The sequence below is a fragment of the Engraulis encrasicolus genome, chromosome 11 (assembly GCF_034702125.1).
Source record: "Engraulis encrasicolus isolate BLACKSEA-1 chromosome 11, IST_EnEncr_1.0, whole genome shotgun sequence".
Taxonomy (NCBI): Eukaryota; Metazoa; Chordata; class Actinopteri; order Clupeiformes; family Engraulidae; genus Engraulis; species Engraulis encrasicolus.
The window spans coordinates 33,986,095-33,988,594 of NC_085867.1; the positions used below are offsets into that span (position 1 = coordinate 33,986,095).

At 41.7% G+C, this 2,500-nt stretch overlaps 1 protein-coding gene across 1 annotated transcript in view; it reads left to right on the forward strand.

Annotated features, from left to right (window-relative positions):
* pappaa (pregnancy-associated plasma protein A, pappalysin 1a) overlaps positions 1-2,500 on the forward strand; it is a 262,469-nt gene that overhangs the window by 202,923 nt on the left and 57,046 nt on the right. Inside the window, exon 19 of the mRNA XM_063210503.1 lies at positions 1,260-1,407. Coding sequence (XP_063066573.1) covers positions 1,260-1,407 — 148 coding nt within the window. The remainder of the gene's footprint in view (positions 1-1,259; positions 1,408-2,500) is intronic.

The window sequence follows — 2,500 nt, forward strand, 5'->3', positions numbered from 1 at the left end:
GTTTACCTTCTTGTTATGCTTAATACGTGGCATATCCTGACTGCAAGAAAACAATTTTGTCACCTGTTTACTCTTATGATGGAACCACACTGTTGGAACATAGTAGAGATTGAAATTTGCCATCATTGTGGGGCAATATCTAAAGACTGTGCTCCAAAATATAATGCCTTGGTAGCTATGTATGCTGTTTAAAGTCTGAATATATCATTCAGCCCTCATTTTAATGCTCTACATGAGTAAGAAGACCATAACCAATGCGTCTCTGCACCCCTTTACCATCATATATGCTGTCTTTCAGACTCACCACTAAATCAAGCTGAAGTATTCATTTTCTTCATAACCTGGAGGGTGCATGACTCCATGTTTTTAAAAAAGAATGAAATATTTTCCATTCTGTAATCAGAGGACAGTTTCACATGTCTCCTATGTCCATCTAGAATGAGCTTTGCCACTTGCAACACTGTTTAATGTCTGCATCATGTGCCTTAATCAAGTGTTGTGTTTATGGTCATTTTTTCAACAGCTGTCATAGTTGGAGTATCATAGTTTGCTTATTGACGATGGGTATGTCATGATCTCATAACTCGTGCAATGATTTTACAGAACTCTACATTACAGAAATAGGCCTTATATGCCTGCAATTTTGATAATTCAATCTTTCAGTGTAATAGATCAGTAATAAGTCCCTCAAAATCTTCGCTACTGAGTGCCACAACCTCTCTGTGGTGGTATTGTATTTGTGCATTCATGTTGGCAGCCAATATAGTTACTTTCAAAATATTCCTCCTTGTGTTATTTTTAGAATTATCCAACTATTACAACATTTTTTGGCCCTGTCCCAACTTTTTTGAGATTTGTTGCATGGGTCAAATTTTAAATGACCACATATTTCCCTCAAAACAATGCTTTTGCCTCATTTTAACTGTTCCTATGTTGACCTTGTGCCATTGTGCATCGTATGCATGGATTGAATGTTTTGAAAATGCCAGCATTTTGATTTTATTCACAAAATACCAAGTGTCCCAACTTTTTTGGAATCCGCTTGTACACCAGAAATGACCAAAACAATGTACAATATATTACCAACACTTAACATGTGTGTGTGTGTGTGTGTGTGTGTGTGTGTGTGTGTGTGTGTGTGTGTGTGTGTGTGTGTGTGTGTGTGTGTGTGTGTGTGTGTGTGTGTGTGTGTGTGTGTGTGTGTGTGTGTGTGTGTGTGTGTGTGTGTGTCTGTGTGTGTGCGTCATTTTTATCCGCAGGGCCCCAACACGAATGTGATCCGTTGCAGGAAGGATGGCAACTGGACGGGGGCCTTCCATATCTGCCCACAGATGAAGGGCCAGTGCTCTCTACCTCAGAACCTCCACCCCAACATCCGCGTCAGCTGCCGAAAAGGATACGGAATAGGTGTGTGTGTGTGTGTGTGTGTGTGTGTGTGTGTGTGTGTGTGTGTGTGTGTGTGTGTGTGTGTGTGTGTGTGTGTGTGTGTGTGTGTGTGTGTGTGTGTGTGTGTGTGTGTGTGTGTGTGTGTGTGTGTCACTCGCCATAGTGGTAATGGTATATGCAGCATGTCCACTTTGGACGGTTGTGAGAAGGTGTATCACAGAGTGGTTGTGAGAAGGTGGCTGTATCATCTTCTATGTTTATAGTTATGATTACATGTGATTGCATGTTATAGATTTCACTATCTAGTGTGTGTGTGTGTGTGTGTGTGTGAGAGAGAGAGAGAGAGAGAGAGAGAGAGAGAGAGAGAGAGAGAGAGAGAGAGAGAGAGAGAGAGAGAGAGAGAGAGAGAGAGAGAGAGAGAGAGAGAGAGAATGACAGGAGATGTGGGAGCGGTTACTGAGATAGGAGGAGAGTGAGAAACATGCCGCAGAATGCTGAGAGATGGAGAGAAAGAGAAAAAACGTGAGAGATGGCGAGAAAGCGAGAGATGCTGTAGTTGCATGCAGAGGTGATGCTGTTGAAATGGAAACCCTTCGGTCTCAAGTAGACACTCAGCGCTCACTCATCTAAATATTGGTTGTCTTGGGGACTGCCTCACATCATTTGATAACCCACAATTTCAGCATTTCAGCACCACCTCAGCTCAGTGGAATGTGTGTGTGTTAGTGGTGTGGATCGGCACTGCCCACGATCCGATTCGATCACGATTTGAGAGGTAGTGATTCGATTCTATGCAATCCGATCCGATCCGATTCAATTCTACAATGCATTGCAATGCATTACATTTCTACTGAAAGCAAAGCAAATGTTTAATCAGTCATGATGAAGTAGTCAGATACTGAGAAACTTATTGGCTGTTTTCTGTATCAGTCTGTATCAGTCTGTATCAGTCTGTACCAGTCTTGCAGTGTTTTGAAGTGCTTTTATTTAAATTTAACATTAATTTGCTCCTGAAATATCCATGGAAGTAATTGAAACTTAGAAAAATTGCCAGATCGATTCTTGATTGTCCATGCCCCGCATTGGATTGCATCGCCGAATCGATCATTGCTGA